General features: G+C 35.2%; 1 protein-coding gene across 5 annotated transcripts in view; it reads right to left on the bottom strand.

Annotated features, from left to right (window-relative positions):
• Positions 1-20632, bottom strand: part of Mthfs (methenyltetrahydrofolate synthetase) — a 42991-nt gene that overhangs the window by 12073 nt on the left and 10286 nt on the right. For 2 of the 5 annotated variants that reach the window (XM_089092994.1, XM_089092995.1), the window contains exon 2: positions 1157-1274. In XM_089092994.1, the coding sequence (XP_088949120.1) occupies positions 1157-1255 (99 nt within the window). In that variant the 5' untranslated portion in view covers positions 1256-1274. Of the gene's footprint in view, positions 1-1156; positions 1275-14767; positions 14814-15822; positions 15842-16145; positions 16274-20632 lie in introns of those variants that run through there. The other 3 variants (XM_089092996.1, XM_089092998.1, XM_089092997.1) reach the window with 3 other exon arrangements.

The following is a 20632-nucleotide window of genomic DNA, read 5'->3' as shown; positions in this document are numbered from 1 at the left end:
CCAAAAAAATATCCTGGTTTTTGTGAGTGTTTTAATAGTTTTTTATGCTTTTCCAATGTTTGTGCAAATCATAAAACAAAGTCAGGAATTTTGTCTTAGAGTTCATCACGTTTCAATTTATAACAGTTTTTTCTTTTAATTTATGAAGATAAATGATCAATCTGCGATAAGCCCTATATTCATTTGACTATGTCTGGGGCCATCAGAGGGAGGACGCATTGTCAGAAAAGCAACCAAGATATTTGGAAATAGTATAAAATAGTGAATCTAATAGTAGTATTTTCATTTGAACAGCATGTTTCTTTCAGAATATGCCAACTGGTGACTAATCTCATGAAAAGTTATTACTAACATATACCTATTTGATATAGCCTCTGCCTCACTCCCAAAAAAATAAAATAGCAGACTTAACAGAATTCACAAACAGAAATGCCACGTAAGTGAAGCAAGCTGGCAGCACTTCTGAGCCCATGGGAAAATGCCCCTTTTTGGTTTAATTTTTCTACTTATTTCAAGAAATTATTTTAGAAATCGGTTCAGGAGACCCTTGCAAATCTTGAGCATTTTCAGATTTCGATCTGACTTCAAATTTAAACTACTGTTTGCTAGTATGCCGGCTTGAACAGAGCTTTCCACTTAAAACCAGAAACATTGCTTGAAGAAGCAAAATCTTGGCAGAACAACTTCAGACAGTCCTCCCCGACATAGACTATAAATACCAACATAAGCTCAGACTCTTTAGGCTTTGGCTCAAAATTGACAAGCATAGAGCCATCCTTTTTGACCCAGGCAAGAACTATGTGCAACTTTTCAAAATTTAAAACAATATTCATCAATCCAGCCAGAGGTCCACACTTTCTGGAAAAACCACAAAGACTAGACCCTTACTACTTTCTCGCAACAAACTGAAATTAGAGGTATAAAAAAAGGACAAAACGTAAGTATTGCTTCCACAATCCGTTAAGGTGGCTATTAGATAAATTAAAAATGTGCACTATTTTAAACCTATTCATATTTAAGTAAAATAAAAACAAAACATTGTGCCAGACCTTAACTGCAAAAACCCTGTTAAAAACTATTAAATGACAAGTGAAGAATGAAAGAAAAAAACAAATCGTGCAAAAGGGATAACGAGCAGTGGCTACCATGTATTTACCTGTTTCGTTACATCTTGCGATTGGTCACGTATGCTTTCTTTAGTGATGTCTTTTAGACGTCTTCTCACTTCTGTTCTAATAGCCTGTTTTGAACCCATGAATTTAATAGTTTATTTCCTATAAGAACAAACTTCAGTTAGCTAAAAACTAAATAAATAACGAAAAGAATATAAAAGGAATTAAAATTAATTTGATTGTGTATTTCAATTACGAGTCCCATCAATAGACCCAGAAGGTTCATACCAAACGCAGATTTCTTCCACCATTTTCAAAATGTGCATCTACACTAGTACATTGGAACACAATGACAATTACACAATGACAACTTCATATTTTTAGACCGGAAACACAATTTTCCCTCTTAATGAGTTTTTAGTTTAAAATTTTTTATTATTAGCCTGTCTAATCAGAATCAAGAAAATTACAATCTCATAGTTAGAATGTGCATACGGGTGATAAGATATATCTCACTATAAGAGAATTACTGTTGCATTGAGGTTCTTCTTTACTTGATGGAAATAAAATGATTCAAAAAGAAGATTAAAAAACATAAGAAACACAAGTCCTCAAATAAATAAGAAAATACGATTAACTGAAAAATTTCCCTAAATATGAGGGAGCTGACGTACTGTGAAAGCGTAAATGACGCAATACACTTTAGAAGGTTACAGTAGGGTGCAGGGGGAAGGGCAGTAACCAAACTGCTTTTTGCAGTAATTTCTGATCAGTTTTAGGTTTCACTTGAGTATTCACATTAATTTCTACTCGTTTTAGGATTTAACAATTGATCTACATCAGTATCTGTTGACTTTATGTTTGATGTTATTATTTATTTTAATGTCTATTCTTTTTGGGTGTCATATATTCTTTGATGGTAATTTCTTGCCGTTTTAAATTTGAGTTATTGTACGACTTTATTTCTGCTCGTCTTAAGCTTTAATTTCTGTTCATTTTTGGTAGCTAAAATTGTATTATTGGTTAATATAATGAATGTTTCTCCAGTTTTTCAAATTTTCAAAAATATCAGATACTAAATTAAGTTCTTAAGTTGCATCAGGTGATCTCATCAATTTCTTTGATTGTTTTCAACATAGTTAATGCATAAACTTTGTTCAATTTGAAATCAAGGTTTAGGATGGTTCTTGAACTAAGCTTTCGATATGTCGTTTTGATAACCTGGATACTTGACCTGACTTATGTCCCATCCGTCCTTGAAGGTCGTTTTGGGGCCTCTTCTTTAACCAGTTCATTGATATGCCTCCTGTAGGTGCTTCTGTTGTCGGCCAGGCGGCAGAGTTGTGGCAGGTTGTAGGATGAGAAGTTTTCTTTCCATTTCTTCGGAGGACGACCTCTGGGGCGAGAACCGTGTACTCGTCTATCGAAGTTTATCTTCGGGAGACGAGCGCTTGCCATGCGTTGGGTATGTCCAAGCCATTTGAGTTGTTGTAGTTTTATTTTGTCCAGTATTGTAAATTTGACTTTCAGATTATGGAGAAGCTTGGAGTTGGAGACTCTGTCGTGGTAGGTGATACCAGCGATGTGTCATAAGGATTTGGTTTCAAAGGCAGCTAGGAGACACTTATCGTCTGTTTTAAGCGTCCGGGATTCACAGGCATAGATGGCGATCGGAATAATGATCGGTAGAGAAGAGTCTCGTTTTGAGAGTTGTTGTTAAGTTCTTATTCCTCCAGATGGGCATCAGAGCTTTAAAACTGGAGTTTGCAAGTGTCAGGTGTCTCTTGATGTCTTTGAGTTGGTTGTTATCAGAAGTAAGTCATTAAAGTTAAAGAAGGGGTTTCTTGGCTGGCTTCGGGACAGCGGTAAGCTACTCCTCTCTGTCCCTAGCAGGGGCCGACTGTATCTATTACCGATAGTGCGCCCTTTTGGTGTCCTGCAACACCAGCTATTTGACCCATTGCTGGGGGAAGATTTGTGACTGACGGGACGTATCTATACGCCGATGGGCCCTGCCCAGTGCACATTAGAGGGGTCATCCTCCTCCGTCTGAATTTAAGGCCCCCAGACGAGGGTGCTCCAGCTATGTTTCAAGACCCCCAGAGACTGGGTCCCACCTTGGTCCGCGCCTCACTACCCATGAGGTACCCTGCATATCTGCAGGGCGTTCCCCTATCCGCCACCTGGGGGACGCGCTGACTGGCCTGGGGGAGGCCCCTACTGAGAACTCAGAAGTTCTCAGTAGTACATATAATGTCTTTTAATTTAGTTCAACATCTCCCTTAACATCCCCTGAAATTTTCAACTTAATACCCATAGCCATTCTTGAGATCCATATAAATACACCCAGATACACCCTTTTGACACCTCGCATCTCCCTCAAGATTCCCTGAAAATTTCAAATAAATACCCCAAGCCGTTTATGTGATATGCCAGATACATTTTTTTGAAACACTGGACACATCTAGTGTCTTTTTATTTAGTTCAATACGCCCCTCGACATTCTTTGAAAGATTCAACTTTATACTCTAAGCCAGTGGTTCTCAAACTTATTTAGACACTCTACCCCTTTTTACCCATAAAACATTTTAAGTACCCTTTATCAGTTACCAGTACTAAGAAAACTATAGCTAAAATATAAATAAAATTGCGAGTCCTAGAGTTAAAGGGTTGTTTTTATTTGTTGCCCAGCAGCGTACCCCCAAGGGGTACGCGTACCACAGTTTGAGAACCACTGCTCTAAGCAGTTCCCGATATATTGTAGATACACCCTTAAAAGAAAATGGACACACATAGTGTATTTTGATTTAATTCAGCATCCCCCTTAACATTCTCTGAAATATTCAATAAATATTCAATTTCATAACCTTAGTCATTCTTGATATATTGCAGGTAACCCCTTTGGAAAACCTGGATACACTTAAACTCTTTTAATTTACTTCAATAGTAGTAGTAGTAGTAGTTGCAGTAGCAGTCACAATCGCGTTATTAGTAGTAGTACTCGCAGTCACTTTAACAAGTAGTCGCAGTTGCGGTCACAGTCGAAAGTATTCAGCAGTCACAAGTAGTCTTAGTCGCAGACGCAAGTAGTCACATCAGTAGCAGTAGCCCTGAAAGTTTCAAGTTAATATCCTAAGCCGTTCCTAAGGTATTACAGATACGCCCTTTCGATAACCTTAGCCTTTTTAGAGACCCAGGATTGAACATGCCTCCCTTTCCAAAGAATAAATCCTACATAGAAACAATTAGCACATTGCATAACTTACAGTCCTTTTCCTAGGAGGGTCGTGCAGTCCCACGAGGCACAGTTGTTTGACCTTTAGACTATTTGAACAAAATGGCAAAATTAAAATTTTAATCGGATCTCTTTGGGGGGTGGGGGGTGGGGTCAGCAAAACGGGGCGTGGGAGGGGAACTGGTTGCCTCCAATCACTTTTGACTCTTAAAAAATACTAGAACTCAAAATTTTCAATTGATTGAGCCCCCTTCGATGTTTTTACAATCAATCCTTCCATATAGTAGCTCTGGAAAAAAAAATATAAAGGCTTATGGTTCTTGACTACAGGTAACATTAGAGCGTTGGCTCTGACAGGAAGTGTAAGCACTACTCCTGTTTGTGGTAATTTCTGTTCTTTAAAGTTTGACTTGGCTATTTGTTGTAATTTCTGTTTGTTTTGGGTTAGATTTGTTTATTGATAGTGATTTATGCTTGTTTTACGCTCGAATTATTATTTAATTTTATTTCTGCTCGTCTTTGGTTAAATTCCATGAAAGTTTCAACTTAATACCCATAGCGTTTCTGAGATTTTGCAGATAGACGAAGTCCTTTTGACAACCTGGATGCACCGAGTGTCTTTTATTGTCGAGAAAAGTGTTCTTGTATTTTAATAAGTTTTCAGTAGAAAGCAAGTAAACTTTATATGGAAACAGTAGGGGCTGGGGCAGTTCCCATCATATTTAGGGTGAGTTATGTTGCTATTGAGTTTGAGCCTAGCTCTTTGCATTCAGCTTGATGCTTCCTCCTCTATACCCCGCGCTTTACGATAAAGTTCGACCTTTCGTCCAGATTTTTTAAGAACGATTCCTGAAACAAAAGGGTCGTTTAATTAGAATCAGAAACTTTTTTTTAAGTACTAAAAAACTTTAGTGTGAAGAGTGAAATATTGAGGAGAAGGCAGCCCCCCTTATATACGGAATAATTCCAGTTCGTTTTAAGTTTTAATGTTGCTCCTTACTTTCAATAGAAAAAGCTTATTTTTTATATTTAATAAACAATAGACACAGATCAATCAGGCATATAATTAAGTACAAGTACTTGGCTTTTACTAAAATTGTCAGTAATGAGTTGGTGCAGACAACGTAGTGTGGTGTAAACAAACTTTCAGGTGGGTGATGGCGAATTTCATATAACCTCGGCTTTTTTTCCAGCTTCACCACTAATATTAAAGTGCCTATTCCACTTCCCTAAACTCCTGCGCCCAGCACTTGAGACTAATTCTCACAGCTGAACTACGCGCTATTCCAACAGCCCCGTGCATCGCGTCATTAGTTCCAGCGATTTGAAAATGGCGTCGTAGCAAACTAAAACGTACACTCTTTGAATCACCATTGTCAAAAATTTCCACAGGAGAATTACGACCCCCCCCCCTCCTTGAACGCCATTTTTTTTCAAACAAAAATAGACATAAAGGACGTTATTCAAGGAAAAGAATTCAGTGGACAAATTTCCCCTGGAAAATTCCCACCACTGCTGCAGAAATTCTCCTCAGTGGAAATCCTCCCAACACTTAAAATAATGACCATATTTTTAGTTTTAAGTCTTAAAAATAAAAGTTAGAATTATTAACTTACTCATCAGGCATTGTTTTATAAAAAACATCCTGAAAACTCGAATAATTTTTGGCAGCATTGCAACAGAAACTTTGCATTAATCAAAATTTGCCAGGGATACGAATCGGAGGGGGAAAATTGGCATTTAGATTTGAAAATTATCTTCCCCTTTGTATATTTGTTTAAAAAAAAACTAGAAAAATAAAAAAATTTTTATTGTGGGAATTAAGACATGGGGGGGGGGGGAGGGATATATATTCCATTGGGGGGGGGGTACACTAAATATCGTTTTTATGTCTGAAATTCCCTTCGCCAAGCGAAGTTCGGTCCATTTGTACTGCCAGTTAAAACTGATAACAATAGAAAAAGAGCATAGATTGATACTGCTTATATATGAATACAAAATTTCGAAATGTGAAAAAAATAAACACGTACTGACCAAATTCAATTTATCCTACTTGCAGCAGACATTTCGAACAGCATGCTGATAAAGATAAATATCCCAAAAGTAGCGCTGGCGATGCGTGAAATGCGACTAATTTCGGTAATAATCCTGAGTATATTTATGTCAACTCTTTTTTTGAAGCTGGTTAAACGAAATATGTAGAAAAGCGAAAATAAAAAGAAGAAAGCATGATATCATAGTAAAGAACGATGCTGGCACAACGTATTATTATAATTATTATTTTTTTATCTTTAGACCAGGGCACTTCGTACCGAAGGAGTTGTCGTAAAAACTTCGAAAAGGGCTCATTCAATTGGAATTTGGAGTAGCTTGTGCCCTTTTTAATAGTCGAAAGTGATTGGAAGGCCACTAACACCCCTTCTACGCCCACTATTTCCCCAAACACATCCAATCAAAATTTTGAGATATCCATTTTGTTCAGCGTAGTTGATTTCCAGATAGAAATTATGTTTTTGAGGAGGAAACTCCAACGCGACCCTCAGGGCAAGGGTTGTAAGGTATGCCCTGGGGGCATATAAGATTTTTTATAGAAGGCGTTGTCGTAGAAACTTCAACATGGGCTCTTTTGATTGGATATTGAAAGGGCTAATGCCTTTTCTAATATTCGAAAGTGATTTGAGGGCAACTCACCCCCCTTCCGCGCCGAACATTTCCCCAAACATATCCAATCAAAATTTTGAGATAGACAATTTATTCAATGTAGTAGAAAGTTCTGAAAATTAGGTCTTTGAGGATGAAACCCCCCCCCCCCCCACAGCCCTCAGGACAAGGGTTATATGTTATGCCCTGGGGACACATTAGGTTTTCATTGAAAGCGTTGTGGTACAAACTTCAAAATAAGCTCATTCGATTGGAAATTGAAATGGTTAGTGTCCTTTTTAATTGTCGAAAGTCATTAGAAGGCAACTAACACCCCTTCCACGCCCACCATTTCCCCAAACACATCCGAAATTAGGTCTTTAAGGATGAAAACCACCCCCCTCCTCCACATCCCCCGGTGCAAGGGTTGGAAGTTTTTTCGTGGGGGCATATAAGGTTTTATAAAGCACGTTGTCGTAGAAATTTCAAAAAGGGCTTATTCGATTGGAAATTGAAATGGCTAATGCCCTTTTTAATAGTCGACAGTCATTGGAGGGCAACTAACCCCCTTCTCACGCCCACCATTTCCCCAAAGACATACAATCAAAATTTTGAGATATTCATTTTGTTCAACGTAGTTGAAAGGTCTGGAAATTGGGACTTTGAGGATGACACCGCCCCCCCCACACCCCTCAGGGCAAGGTTTGTAAGTTACGCCCTGGGAGCATATATGTTTTTCATAGAAAGTGTTGTCGTAGAAACTTCAAAAAGGGCTCATTTGATTGCAAATTGAAAGGGCTACTGCCCTTTTTAATAGTCGAAAATGATTAGAGGGCAACTAACCCCCCTTTCACGGTCACCATTTCCCCACACAGATCCAATCAAAATTTTGAGATAGTCATTTTGTTCATCGTAGTTGAAACTTCTGGAAATTATGTCTTTGAGGATGAAAACCCTCCCCCCATAGCCCTCATGACAAGGGTCGTTAGTTATACCTTTGGAGAATTTAACGTTTTTATAGAAATTTTTGACGTAGAACCTTCAAAAAGGGCTCATTTGATTGGAAATTGAGAGGACTAGTGCCTTTTTTATTGGTCGAAAGTGTCCAATCGAATCAAAATTTTCCAATCAAATCAATCAAAATTTTCCAATTCCAATCAAAATTTAGATATAGCCATTTTGTTAAGCCTATCAGAAATGTCTGGAAATTATGTCTTTGAGGATGGCAAATCCCCCCAGCCCTTAGGGCAAGGGTTGTAAGTTTTTCCCCTGGGGACATATAGGGTTTTATAGAGTGTGGTCATATAAACTTCAAAGGGGGCTCATTGGATTGGTAATCAGACGCTCTAGTGCCCTTTTTAAGAGTCAAAGTGATCATAGGGCAGCTACCCTCTCCCCCCTACACACACGTCATATTGTCCCGAAATGTGTCTAATAAAAATTTTGAGATAGCCATTATATCCAAAATAGTATAAATATCATATAAAACGATTTCTGGGGTTGAAACGAGCCCCAGAGATTAGGGGTAAGGGTTGTAAGTCATGCACTGGGAGTTTAAATGGTTTTTATGGAAAGGATGGTTGTTTAATTTTATAAGAGGCTCAGTCTTTCTTCCTGAAAAAGACTATATAAAACGAAAATAAATGAATTAAAAAGCTTTTTGCACAAAATAACTTTTTCAAAAAAAAAGTAAAGAACTCCATTAAACCAAAAATGAACAAAAATAGAATCAAATAATCTACCAAGCATACAACTACCACAAATCAGTATTAATAAATAAATTAAACCCAAAATAAACAGAAATTAAAATAAGTCAAACTCAAAACGAGCAGAAATTAATCTGAGTAGGGTTCTAAACCTTATGCTTTCTGAAACCTAAAATTTGATATGTACTTTACTGGAAAAAATTCTTTTAAATGTTTTCACTTTTATAAGTTTAAGAAATCAAAAATTAATTAAGATTTAAAGGAATAAATATCAGCATATGTATATTTGTTGGTTAAAATGTTGAACCTTGGTGTGTTTCTTTTTTTGTCGTTTTGTTGTTCTTTTTTCTTTTTTGATTTTTATTATCTAAAGTTTTATTTTGTTCCTGATCTTTGTTTGTAGACTGTATTATGTGTTGCTATGGCCCACAGGCTTTTTGCAATAAATATTATCTTATTTATGCTGAACCAAATGTCTATCTGAAAATTTTGATCAGATGTCTTTGGGCGAAAAAAGGGGCGTGATAGGGGGGCTAATTGCTCTCTGGGTACTTGGTCATTTAAAAAGGGCACTCGAATTTTTTATATCTGTTCAAATGAACCCTCTCCCAATTTTCCAGGACCCGAAAGTTTTTTGATGTGTCTACTATTATCAAACTTCCGTTTGTTGGATTTTGATTACTATTGGGCCGAGTTGCTCTTTGCTGAAAGTTTGTTACCATGAACTGTTTGATTCAGCTGTCTCCTACTTGTGCATCTCTCAATGCACCCTGTTTGCATTAACTTTAGACTTTAAGATACTAGTCAATACAGCCAATGGTAATTTCTCTGAGATTTGTTTTCATAGATCATTTATTTGCTAGCAGTAGAAATGACTTCTTTCTCTTGTGGTACAGTGTTGCTTCACAAGCTTCTAGAAATTTCTCCTAGTTAAGTGGTACTTAGATAGGGAAGAAGCTACAAGACCGGGATTGATGTTTTTAACATACTCGTAATTTTGTGGGTTGAAATGATATCCAAACATTTTCTACGATAGGTGAATGTAGGGAAGTGGAGCTACTGCAGACATACTCTAAAAAACATTTCTTGCATTCAACTGACCTTATTGTTTCTATGTATTGTATCTATTCTTGAAAACGACATCCAAGCTAAGAGAGAGCCCCCCTTAATATGCCATCAGAAGGATTGGGTGCCCTTTAGTCCCCACTCCTTACAATAAAGTTTATCTTGTGGATTATTAAAAAGTACTAGAATTAGTGTTGTAACTGGTAAAATTGGGCATTTTAAGTATTTTACCGTATTTTTACGGACCCCCATAAAATTAGTATTTTACCTATTTTACTTAATTTACGTATTTTACGTATTTTACCGCTATTTTACGTATTTTACCGGTATCTTACATATTTTACGACGCCTTGCAATTTTCAGAGCACAAAAGTGCGAAGAGGCTGGCAGAAAAAGGATTGAATATGATTTTGTTTTGTGTATAGCTGAGTTCCTCGGTTTAAAAGGTGGTTTGTCTGACTTGGCTCTCTTGTTATCAGAATGGTAAAATCTGTTATAGTACAGGTAATTTTAATTTTTAAATGGTGAAATATTAGCTGAAATAAAATTACAATTGTTCTGCGAAATGTTATAGACAAAAAGGACTAGAAACAGGATTGACATATGACAAACAAGAAAAAAGTAATAACATTAAACAGCCGAGAAAAATGAGAGTAATGTCAGCCAGCGGACAAAAATGAAGTGAAAATAATAGAGGCAGATATTTCGTCTGGGACTTCTGCCCAGCTGTCTTCAGTGTTCAAAAAAAGGAAAAGTAACCCTTTGAATTAACTCTAATTGAGCAGAAGAAAGACTGAATCAAACAAACCAAAAAACCAAGCCCGAATAAATGAGACTATTCACCGGCTAGATTGAGCACGAATTCTCCGCCTAGTGATTGACTTAGCTTGTCTACTGACCTAATGTTCATTAAAAGTGTGGTCAGATGATCTTAATTTTAACTGAAGAAAAATGTTATTTGACTCTTTTAATTTTAAATAATTATAAATTGGGTTTATAGGAGTATCTCTATTTAAAGCAATGTCTCTATTTTTGGATTTCAATTACCTTCCTAAAAGAATAGGGGAAGCCATTTGCTTCAAATATTAAAGCCTGCCTCATCAAAAAGAACTACATGATCTGGATTTCCAATAATTGAGAAAGTCGAAGCCGAATCAATATCCTCATTTTTATTTTAAATTTCATATCTCTGAGAAAACTTATATCTTTGCCGTCTTTACACTGGGGGTCGGTATTTACCCCCCTGGAAAATACCCCCACGGAATATTCCCCCTTCCCCATGGAAAATCCCCCTATTTTGCCTTGGATAATTCCGGATTTTCATTAGAAGGCAAATTGAAATTTCTACTCTCCTGTTTAAGTCAGGGGCAATCGTATTGCATTACCTATAGAACCCATAAGGGTTCAATGTATTAATATTTGTTCATTTATTTTTTCCCAGAGGCACTTCACGTGGAAGGGGTGGTCGAATAAGCTTTGGTGGGGGCTCAGTAAGTTGGAACTTAAAAGTTCCAGTGCCCTTTTCTAAGACCTATCTTGCTTTTCAACATATTGCAACCAAATGAGTTGTTACTAACTACAGTGTCTAAAATAAATTCTTATTCTAGTTTAACGGCCCTTGTCTTTCAGCAGTTGTTTTGAAAGAATCTTCAGATAAATACAGAATTAGCTCTAAGGAAGAGACAATGGGAGGGTGGAGGTAGACATTGATATATAATCCTAAGTGTCGTATCCAGGACTTTCGGTTAGGGGTTGGGGTTTCAGAACAGGCAGTCACCTGAATCAAAATCTAAGTCTGAAGGAGAGGAACTAGATTTGCAAGCAAATCTGATCAAAGACAGTCTTAATGACTTTGAAAGTGACTGAATGTTCTGCTCTTATGATCCAGTACTTCAGTGCTTAGTTAAGTCATCAAAGTGTTACAAACCTCTCTTTTAATTGTATTTGGTACTTTTATACATAAATGAAAAATAACATATATATATATAATATGAGGAATGTGGCTGAATAAGCCACATAAATATACAAGTCTGTTAGGGTATCAATTCTTAGGTTTAATTGTAAAAAAAAAATGACTAATAAAATTTTACTCCCACAAAAACAGTAGATTTAATTCATTTTTTTATTTACAAAATGGATGTCCAAAATTAGGCAGTGTTCAAGTGCTGAGGTACTACCCTAGGCACAAGATTACCAAAGGGATAAACTAGGCTATAAATCAAACTGATGAAACTATATGAAGGGGTATTACCTTTTATAAACTTAGGAAAATCAGAATCATCATAATATTTCATTAAAAGCTGAAAGTGATGCTTAAAAAGAAATGCTCAACAAGTCTTACAGCTGCAAGACAACTCTAAAACACCAATCTTAGCCTGCATTTCCTAGGGTGTACCTTATTTTACCAAATTTACCTTATTTTACCAATTTTTATTTGTAATATAATTCGTTTTCAGTTAGTCGCCAGTGACGCAATAGACTTTTGGGTTTTATTTATAGTTATGGAAGGAGGCAGTGCCCAAATGTTTGTTTGTAGTGAAGTCATATTTGTCTTAAAAAACTTTAGAAAGAACTAGTAAATTAGACTGAATATTTGATGTATAATGATATTAATTGCTGAAAGCTCATTAGTTCAAAATTTAATATAATTTTAATGTTTATTTTCAATATTAAGTACAAAAGAAAATATTTGTAATAAAATTGGTCTTCAGTAAAGCGCCAATGACGCAGTAGGTTTTAGACTTTTACAGTGAGAGAAGGAGGCGATACCCAAACTTTTGTATGCAGTGATTTTTGTTCGTTTCATGCTTGATTTGCATGTTCAATTTAAGTTTCACTCGTTTTAAGATTTATTTATTCATTTACATTAATATCTATTGTATGTTTGCTTGCATTGATTGTTTACTTAATTTCTGTTTGTTTTAAGTTTCATTTATACTTCAATAGAAAAATATTTTTTTTGTTTTAAGCTTGATTTTCATATTCGATCAAAGCATTACTCGCTTTAAGATCTATTTATTCATTTATATTATAACTTGTTGTATGTTTTTTCCTAAGATTGTTTATTTTATTTATGTTTGTTTTAGATTTAATATATTATTTAATAGTAATTTCTGGTCGTTTAGAGATTGAATTTTAACAGGTATTTGTATCTGCTGATCTAACATTTGAAATTACTTTTTCTTTTCTTTAAAAAACGTATTGATAGGAGAGTTCTTTTAATTAATTTCATTAAAAGCTGAAAGTGATGCTTAAAAAGAAATGCTCAACTGGTCTTGCAGCTACAAGGCAACTCCAAAACAACAATCTTACCCTGTATTTCCAAGAAGGTACCTTATTTTACCAATTATACGTACCAAGTTTTTATTTTATGGCAATTTTACAACACTAATTAGAATCTAGTAAATGCAGTAAGCAGGTAAATATTAATAATTTTTATCCTTTGACTTTTGACTACAAATGATGCATTTCAAATGGATTTCTGGAATGTTAGGACTGAAATCAAGTAGTGCAGCCTGGTCAGTTAAATGACACTTTAAGATCACTGGTTGAGTATGGGGCTGATTTAGCTGCCTATTGGAAGTCCAAATACCAGAGTGTCCAATACTTAATTGTAAGAATCATTGTGGGCTATACTGTCAGAGCCAGCTCAAGAGCTTTTGGCAAAATAGGCTAAAACATTGCTAGGTGCAAGTCAAATAGTTGATTAATTATTTTCTGCAGACTCAACAGTTTAGCATAATTAGCTAAAACTGAATTTGTGTATTATCATTACCTTTTAGATTAAACTTAAGCACTCCCAAAATCATTGGATATAAAATTCAGCTCAGGATTGAAACACTAAATTTAGATAGGCTAATAAAGTATATTTAGCACACCTTTCTCCTAAGTGTTGATTAAGAAAAGGTTTGACAGTTCTACTTTCATAAAAAGAAATACCAATTAAAACAAAATTGAAAACAAAAACTGATATTTATTTTGACAAATTTTGATAAAACAATATGTAACAGATAGACCTTTTCTCATGACAAGCTGATTCTTAGCAACAAAAAAGTACTAGTTGCAAAAGGCCAATGGAAAGCAAAGCTGGCTTATCAGGCTTACTAGTGAAAATTATACTGCTAGCCACAAATATAAGCGAAAAAACAAGTTTTTTAAAATTTACCATGCTTCCATTGTCATAATCAATTTCTATGAACAAACTAGTGTTAATAGTTCATCCCTGTCATTATGTTGCCATGTTTTCATACTACTCAGTTGTTGAAGTAATTGATAAATGCCCAAAGAAAAAAGTAAAAATTGGAAGTTTATTACAGTTACAAGGACAGTAATTTGAATTTAACACCAACAATCATTAGCAAGAAACACTTCCATGAGCAGGCTGCACTTACTTTCCAAGACTAGCCAATTCTTGTTTCTTCACAAATAACATTCTGGCAGCTTTCTATCAGTTGTAAATAATATAAATCAGCAATAGAAAGCTAAGCTGGCTCTGCTTTCTGACTTGCAAAAAAGGCCTATAAATTCAACATACTCGCTCAATTAGGAGAGCAGATAAACTAATCAGAGTACTTTGTCCATAAGGGGAAGCAGGAAATAGGCCTGGCATTGAGCTCCATCTGTCACTAGAAATAGACATTTAAACCCTTCAAGGGTACAAGGGGAGTGGAGACCATAATGTAGCCTGAGTAGTAATAGTCAAATTGAAGAGTGAAGTGAGAAACCCTTACACAGATGAAAAGAGAAAAGGCTCAAGCTGCAGTGATCAGGAATATAGTAAGCTCTGACATAAAAATACCTAGGCCTACAAAGAGAACAGGACATAATCAACGGTCTAATTCCTGTGAAAATTGGAAACTTATTATGTACTGCAAACAAAGGTAAACTCCTAGTGCATGACTGCTTTAAAAGGAAACATGGTAATAAATAAGAGTAGTACAGTACCATTAAATTCCTTATTTTATTCTCTTTCTAAATATCATAGTTACTTTTCTGATGATGTAACTTACCCCTACTGTCTGGATGGTTCCAGATATAGGAGAGATGGTCTGATGAAAACATATGACAGAAAATCAATGAAAAAAGATCCATCTCAGTCAGCAAAAATTATTAACCAGTTGCTAAGATCCATTGAACCCTTCCCAAACATTTTGGCTAGTGACACCTCTGCCTAGGATATATACAAAAGTAAAAGAAAATACTACATCAATGAAATTTGTAATTTATAGTTATTTGAAGTAAATTATAATTATTGAAGTAATTTATAATATTTGAAGCTACAGTGGTGACATTGGTCAAATATGGTTCTGAAGCATGGGCACTCTGAAAAGCATATGAAGATTTTCTAGATATTTTTCAGAGAAATTGCCTACGGATTGTTCTGGGTACCCAGGTGACAGACTGTATTTCAAACAGTAGGTTGTATGAAAAGTGTGGTTCAATCCTGCTTTCTAGGGCTATGAGAGAAAGGTTGAGATGGCTAGGGCATATTCTACAGATATCAGATTGCTGAAAATTCTCCTTTTTGGTCAACTGTCTTGGGCTAACTGGAAAGCAGGTCATCTGTGGTTGGCGTGGGAGGATGTCATAAAGAAAGATTTAAAGATTTAAAAAAAAGATAAAGGAAAATTGGAACTTCCTGGGAGGGCCCGAAAAGGTAGGTTTTGAATAGATTGGGATGGAGGAGTGTGTGTAGCTGTGTTGGCCTCAGTCAGCTTGGTGCTGTGGTGAGTTGTTCATAGTTGTAGTATTAGTAGCATGTTTGTATTTGTCAGATTATCATGTTTTGCTCTATTATTATCTACATTTTAAAATCATTCTGGTAAAATTCTACAAGAAAGCCTTTTGTCTATCTTGGAGGGTAGTTGAGGAAGGTGAATGCAGTTCTCAAAATGAATCCAAAACCTCAATGATCCCATTGGGAGGTCTTTCAGGTACCTACCTCTGTTTTTTCCCTCTCTTAAGGATATTGACCTTTTATAATTTTTGTGCAATATAAGTCAAACATTGAGAAATAGACCTACTGCTCAAATGAGGTGCAGAGAAAGCATTTTGAACCTCTAACCTTTTCTTAATCCTGACTTGTAAGGTTTTAAAGACTTGAAAATATATTTATTAAATTTAGGAAAAAAGAACATTGATAGGGTTAAAAGTCATGCTAAAAAATAATTGTACTTTCAAAAAACTAAAAATCGGTGAATACTTAGTGGTAGGATACTTCAAAAGGAAACACACTAAACAAATAAAAGTAATACCATTAGACACTATATTTAATGTTATTTCCAAATATCATGGTCACTTTCCTGGCAATGCACACCAACCCTCTCCACCTCTGATGATCTCAAATATAGCCATATGAGGAAGACACAAAAACAACAAACATTTTACCTTATAACATGCAGAATGTTTCTATTAATCAAATTATCACTTTTCCACAAGTTTCAGCATTGTTTTCCAATTTATAAAATAATTTCAAATAACATCTTGTCTATATTTCATTTTATTTAGTCAGTTGAAACTGAATTTCACCAAGTCAAGACTGCAGAAACCCAACAAAGAACCTATGACCTATCAGTTCAATCAATGGTGAAATGTGTTATTCGGGCTGCATCTGGGACCATAAGGCACAGGTGTACTGTCAGAAAAGGGACCATGATCTGGTTTGCAGCGGTAGCTAGCAACCTAGTAAGAGACGATCACGTCCAATGTTAAGAAATATAAAAACCCATAGTTCCTAAAAAAGGAGTCAGATCAAAAAAAAAGTACACCACTAGAACCGTCTTGTCCGAAACCCCTGTGTAGAAAACTTTTTGTCCATTGGCTTGAACAGCAAGGGAAATATATTGGCTTGAAAATCAAGAAAAGTGGCAGCTACTACAACATTCTGCCTAAACGGCATATTTTTTTCTTTTTTTTCTTTCTTTCTTTTCCACAGATAGCTTGGCGCTGGAACATCGTAGAGAGTTGTTCAATAGCTCATTTTAAAGGAAATTAATTTGGTTTAAAATCTTTAGTAACTAAAATAAATTATTTCTAAGAGAGAATAAATTTTTCCACCAAAAACTGCATTTTTTACGTCTTTTCATACTGGAGTCTTTTCAAAGATATTTGATTTTTGTACATATAAATCATAATACATTAAAAGACGGTCACTGAAATAACAAACCATTCCATACATTAAACTTAGTTAGCTACTTGATTGTTTGAGTTTTCCGGGTTGCAGCGGTAGCTAGCAACCTAGTAAGAGACGATCACGTCCAATGTTAAGAAATATAAAAACCCATAACTCCAAAAAAAAAAAGTCAGATCAAAAAACAAAGTACACCATTAGAACCGCCTTGTCCAAAACCCCTGTATAGTAAACTTTCTGTTATTTGGCTTGAACAGCAAGGGAAATATATTGTCTTGAAAATCAAGAAAAGTGGCAGCTACTACAACGTTCTGCCTAAACAGCATATTTGTTTTTCCCCACAGATAGCTTGGCACTGGAACATCGTAGATAATTGTTCAATGGCTCATTTTAAAGGAAATTAATTGGGTTGAAAATCTTTTGTAACTAGAATAAATTATTTCTAAAAGAGAATAAATTTTTCCACAAGAAACTGCATTTTTGATTTATTTTCATACTGCAGTCTTTTCAAAGATATTTGATTTTTGTACATAAATCATAATCGTATACCAGCGGTAAGATTTGAACCCATGCCTCCGAAGGGACTGGTGGCTAACACCAGCGCCTTGGACCACTTGGCTGTGCTGCCTCTCATAACTATATATGTGAATCCAGGTTGCAGCAGTAGTTTATATTAAAGAACAAATTGTTGCCTATAGTAAATGATAAATTTACTAGATTTATATTAAAAGACGATCATTAGGATCCGGGTTGCAGCGGTAGCTAGCAACCAAGTAAGAGACGATCACGTCCAATGTTAAGAAACATAAAATACACTAAAGGACAAACTATAGCCCATAGTAACTGGAATCCGGGTTGTTACATTAAAGAATTATAGCAACCTAGTAAGAGTCGATCACGTCCAATGTTAAGAAATTTAAAAACTCATAACTCCTAAAAAAAAGTCAGACAAAAATTATATAATTAGAACTGCCTTGTCCAAAACACATATATAGAAAATTTTCTGTCATTTGATCCGGGTTGCAGCAGTAGCTAGCAACCTAGTAAGAGACGATCATGTCCAATGTTAAGAAATACAATAACCCATAACTCCTAAAAAAAAGTCAGATCAAAACAGAAAAGTACACCATTAGAACCACCTTGTCCGAAACCCCTGTATAATAAACTTTCTGTTATTTGGCTTGAATAACAAGGGAAATATATTGGCTTGAAAATCAAGAAAAGTGGTGACTACTACAACATTCTGCCTAAACGGCATATTTTTTTCTTTCTTTTTTTTTCTTTTCCACAGATAGCTTGGCACTGGCACATCGTAGAGAGTTGTTCAATGGAAATTAATTGGAAATTAATTAAAGGAAATTTAAAGGAAATTAATTGGGTTAAAAATCTTTTGTAACTATCCGGGTTGCAGCGGTAGCTAGCAACCTAGTAAGAGACGATCATGTCCAATGTTAAGAAATACAATAACCCATAACTCCTAAAAAAAAGTCAGATCAAAACAGAAAAGTACACCATTAGAACCGCCTTGTCCGAAACCCCTGTATAATAAACTTTCTGTTATTTGGCTTGAATAACAAGGGAAATATATTGGCTTGAAAATCAAGAAAAGTGGTGACTACTACAACATTCTGCCTAAACGGCATATTTTTTTCTTTCTTTTTTTTTCTTTTCCACAGATAGCTTGGCACTGGCACATCGTAGAGAGTTGTTCAATGGCTCATTTTAAAGTAAATTAATTGGGTTAAAAATCTTTTGTAACTATCCGGGTTGCAGCGGTAGCTAGCAACCTAGTAAGAGACGATCATGTCCAATGTTAAGAAATATAAAAACCCATAGCTCCTAAAAAAGGAGTCAGATCAAAACAAAAAGTACACCATTAGAACCGCCTTGTCTGAAACCCCTGTATAGGAAACTTTCTGTCCCTTGGCTTGAAAAACAAGGGAAATATATTGGCTTGGAAATCAAGAAAAGTGGCAGCTACTACAACATTCTGCCTAAATGGCATATTTTTTTATTTTTTTCTTTCTTCTTTTTCACAGATAGCTTGGCACTGAAACATTGTACAGAGTTGTTCAATGGCTCATTTTAAAGGAAATTAAATAGATTAAAAATCTTTTGTAACTAAATTAAATTATTTCTAAGAGAGAATAAATTTTTCAATTAAAAACTACATTTTTGATGTTTTTTCATACTGCAGTCTTTTCAAAGATTTATAATAAAGAATGATCTCTTGCCTATATTAATTTATGTTTAAGTTATTATATTTAGCTAGGAGGTAGGGAAACTAAGTTTATTTTTTAAATCTTAAATTTAAGAGATACTACTTTAAATTCAATATATTAAAAAATTTGTCTGATGGGGAATTGAACCCGTCTTCCACATGACAGACAAGGATAGTGACCACTGTACTATCAGAGACTTATAATATTTACATGTAAGTCATTATATTAAATTTGTTAGTAAATCTTTGTACATGTTTTATATATTTAGAAAGAACATAAAATAAGGAATCTAATGGTACTATTTAAATTTTTTGGGTGTACTTCCTTCCAGTGGCATCATTTGGGAAGGGTAGTTGCCCCCCTCCCTAATAAAAATGCTGGAGCTATGCTCATGTTTCCTTCAGAAGTAACCAGCCATTAAATATTTTTCTTATAACATCTTCCAGAGGTGTATTTCAGACCTGGATTTATTCCTGAAAGTTTTATTCACCTAACACAGCTACTTCCTATGATAGCAAGAACTTTGGGAATATTTTCCTTTTTAATATAGCTATATTTAGCTAGGAAGAAAGTGAATACGCCACTTGATACCTTTCTAACAGGCTATATTAATTAATACCTTCTGGGGTCAACTCTATTTTGAGCCCTTAATGGGGCATCAAAGGTAACTTGGTACTGGTTAAGAAAGTGGTAAACAAGCAATAAGTGAAGTTTCATTAATGCTAATGAAATAAAACAAAATAGGATGAGAATATAATAGTTTAGAAACAGATTTTAGCTATAAATTTTCACATTAGGGGGTGGGGGTTTGTAAAGCATAACATATTGAAGTTATCAGGTCTTTTGCAGTACGTTGCATCAAGACATGGCCAATTGTAGAAAGAGAAAAGGCAAGACATTTTTGTTTGCTCAGTTGAAACTGAATTTCACCAAGTCAAGACTGCAGAAACCCAACAAAGAACCTATGACATATCAGTTCAATCAATGGTGAAAGATGTTATTGGGGTTGCATCCAGTGGCGTAAATTCAGAAAAATTCTGGATGGGGCAAACTTAAAAAATTTTTGCCACCTCGCGGAAGAAAATTTGCAAATTTTCACTTTTACTTTGTGAGGAAAGTACAAAACTATGCTGATTATATTCTGTTAAAAAAAAAAGAAAAAAAGTTTGAATTGGTGAAAGTTTCTAATTCAGAGCTAGTGGATGGCTTGGAAAGAGCATTTCCTGCGGCGAAGTAGCGGATATTTTTGAAATACTATTAAAAACTGTATTATCCCTTATATTGGACCTCTTAGACTCCTTTTTAGGGAAGAAAATCACTTAAAAACATATATTGTGCTGTGAAAGATCTAAGCCAAAAAAGAAAATTTATAATTAGGAAATGTCATTTTGTTTTGTTAAGAATTGAATTGAGTGAAGGCCTAGAACAGGGTTTTCTGGCGCGAAGCGCACTGGTGGAAATTAAAAAAAAAACCTGGGGAGGGGCAAATTCCATGTCTCAATAGGCAGCCTCAAGTGGGTTGA

This window comes from Artemia sp. Qi Xiang Cuo, chromosome 8 (genome assembly GCF_049724085.1).
Source record: "Artemia sp. Qi Xiang Cuo chromosome 8, ASM4972408v1, whole genome shotgun sequence".
NCBI classification, from domain to species: Eukaryota; Metazoa; Arthropoda; class Branchiopoda; order Anostraca; family Artemiidae; genus Artemia; species Artemia sp. Qi Xiang Cuo.
The sequence above is the reverse complement of the archived record's forward strand: the minus strand, read 5'-3'. Positions and strand labels throughout refer to the sequence as shown.